Source organism: Calliphora vicina, chromosome 1 (assembly GCF_958450345.1).
Source record: "Calliphora vicina chromosome 1, idCalVici1.1, whole genome shotgun sequence".
In the NCBI taxonomy this organism is placed as follows: domain Eukaryota; kingdom Metazoa; phylum Arthropoda; class Insecta; order Diptera; family Calliphoridae; genus Calliphora; species Calliphora vicina.
In genome coordinates, this window is record NC_088780.1 from 61,271,784 (window position 1) to 61,274,411 (window position 2,628).

Sequence of the window (2,628 nt, forward strand, 5' to 3'; positions counted from 1 at the left end):
TGACATTTATGCATTAATACAATTTCACTAGCTCATTGGTCTACATATATTTTTGACAAATAAAATAAAAATTTTGAAAACTAAAAAATAAATAATTCAAATTAATATATAAATTCAAAATTTGTTCTAGAATTATATGTAAAAAATCAATATAGCATACACAAAGTGAATGTGGTGTATGTCAAAATTTACTTTAGGTAAGAGAGATTTCATTTGGCACGGAAGAATTGAAAATTTTCCTCACCATAAGAAAGATTGGATTGAAGAAGCTTTGTGTTTGTTAGAAATCATTGAAATGTAAAAATAATAATTTTTCAACATTTTCACTTTTTAGTGAATTGCGCCTTTCTGTCAGGATCTGACCAGCTTTTGAAAACACTCTTTCACTAGGGACTGACGTTGCCACAATGGCCAAATATTTGTTAGCAAGTTTAGCTAAAAAGGGATATTTATTTTCATTAATTTTCCACCATTCCAAAGGGCACTTTTTTCTTTCAAGTGTGGGCTCATTTATATATTTTTCCAATTCAGCACATGCTTTTTTGATATTATTCTTATTTGCATTTGATTCTTTGTCAAAGTCATCCCAAATAGATTTTTCACTTAAAACCTCCTCCAATAAATTGTCTAATTCAATTTCTTCATGTGTGTCCATCTCTTCCAAAAGGATATTAATTTTAGATTTACAAATATTTAAAGCATTTTCATCAGTAAATGATTTTAATTTGAATCGAGGATCTAGAAAGCTTGAAACTGAATATATTTCATTAGTTTCACACATATGAAAACGTCTGTTTATATTTGCGGAAAGCTTTTCTATGAATATTTTACATTTCTCATTTGATTCGCCGCTTTTTGTTTTTATTAAAAAAGACTGCAATCTTTGTATCAAAATCAGAACCTTAGAAATTGTTGTGTATGTTTCACCACTCATTTCGATGGTAATTTCATTAAACGGTTGTAGAATAATTATTATTCTTTTAATTATACACCACTCTTCTAAAGAAGGTAGTATGGTAGGATTATGTAAAATTGCTACAGCAGCTTCTAACGGTTCTTGGTTTTTCACAAATCTTTCTAGCATGTGCAATGTGGAGTTCCATCTTGTTGGAGTGGAATTTATCATTTTTAAATCAGTTTTCCCCATTTGATTTTGAATTTCTTTCAACTTATTACTGGCTTTCGTACTTCGATGAAAGTATTCCACAGCGACTTTACACTTCACTATAATTTCATTTATTTCACTAATTTTTAATGCATCCGTCACCACTAAATGCAGGTTGTGTGCCAGGCACGATAAATGAGTCCAACCAGTCTTTTTAATAGCAGCTACTATATTGGCAGCATTATCCGATAGAACACAAGTAATTTTTGAATCCATACCCCATTCTTGTAATACTTGACAAATTTCATCTTTAAGATTTTGAGCCGTATGATCTTTCATTGTTTTAAAACAACTTATAAAGACCGTTTTTTGTTTCCAGTCAGGAGAAATGAAGTGGGCAGTAATTGAAATGTAGGATTCATTTGATATAGATGTCCACCCATCGGTTGTTATACATATGTTATCAATGTCTCTTAACATATGTTTAACTTCCAATAAACGCTTATCATAAACTTTTGGCAATAAAGACTTTGTAAGAGTGATTCGGTTGGGCAATTTGTAATTTGGATTTAAAGCTTTTGTAAATTCTTGAAATCCTTTATTTTCAACAATTGATAAAGGCCGGAGATCAATGGTAATCATCTGCAAGAGTGCATTATGTATTTTCTCTTCCATTGCTTTGGACATACGGATTCTTATATTGTAATCATCAAGTTTCATTTGTTTGTTGCTAGTAGATGGTGTTTCTAAAAAATATTTCATATGAACTCAGATTCCAAAAAATGGTTTGGCCAAATCTTACCGTCATCAGAATCTTCATGATGATTTCTAACTTTTTTAAGTGAAACAGTTGGATGTTGCGAATATAAGTGCTTCCGCAGATTTGAGGATCCTCCACCTACAAAGTAATCAAAATAATGAATGCTTTTTTGGTAGACACAACCTTACCTTTATAGGAGATAACTCTTTTACAAATGTTGCACTTAGCACTTTCTGAATTTATTTCGGTAAAATGAGACCAGACATCGCTCCTCTTCTGCGACATTTTAATTTTTTGTATAAATTGTTTTTATTTTTTAAGTTTTTTTTACAAGTTTCTTTACATTCCACCCGTTTTCTAGAGTCATTTATATGTCATTTATATTTTTTTAATTATAATGATGTTGGGCATCTCTATTTATACCATCATCCAAATGAAATTGTTTGTATATATTTGGCAGTTAAAAGAGCAACTTTTAACAGGTATTCCAAAGCGATTGTGAAAAAAACACAAAATTTGCTCCACCTTATTAAGCATATTTAATTTTTTGCCATAATTTGGATAAATTCATTTTAAATCTAAAATAAAAAATAAAATTTTCATAAATTTGCAAAAATTAGCCTTTATATATAGGCATTCCAATTTATTATGGAAAGTGAGAAATTAAGTCATAATCATAGTCAAAAACAAGTAAGAGAGCTACATATATATATTATATATGCCGAATCTTATATACCCTTCACCAAATTATACTTAAAAATAT

General features: G+C 29.5%; 1 protein-coding gene across 1 annotated transcript; it reads right to left on the reverse strand.

Annotated features, from left to right (window-relative positions):
* Positions 1 to 280: 280 nt before the first annotated feature.
* LOC135948928 (E3 SUMO-protein ligase ZBED1-like) lies at positions 281 to 2,150 on the reverse strand. Its single transcript, XM_065498382.1, has 3 exons — positions 2,054 to 2,150; positions 1,908 to 2,003; positions 281 to 1,851 (listed from the first exon to the last, which is right to left on the reverse strand). Exons 1-3 carry the CDS (start codon positions 2,148 to 2,150, stop codon positions 281 to 283), a joined length of 1,764 nt encoding a protein of 587 aa, XP_065354454.1.
* Positions 2,151 to 2,628: the final 478 nt, after the last annotated feature.

Excerpts from the sequence above, each read along its gene's own strand:
- LOC135948928 (XM_065498382.1), bottom strand. The coding sequence starts at position 2,150 with ATGTCGCAGAAGAGGAGCGATGTCTGGTCTCATTTTACCGAAATAAAT. Across the intron at positions 2,004-2,053 it reads AAGAGTTATCTCCTATAAAG|GTGGAGGATCCTCAAATCTG; the intron begins GTAAGGTTGTGT and ends ATTACTTTGTAG. Across the intron at positions 1,852-1,907 it reads TCATGAAGATTCTGATGACG|AAACACCATCTACTAGCAAC; the intron begins GTAAGATTTGGC and ends AATATTTTTTAG.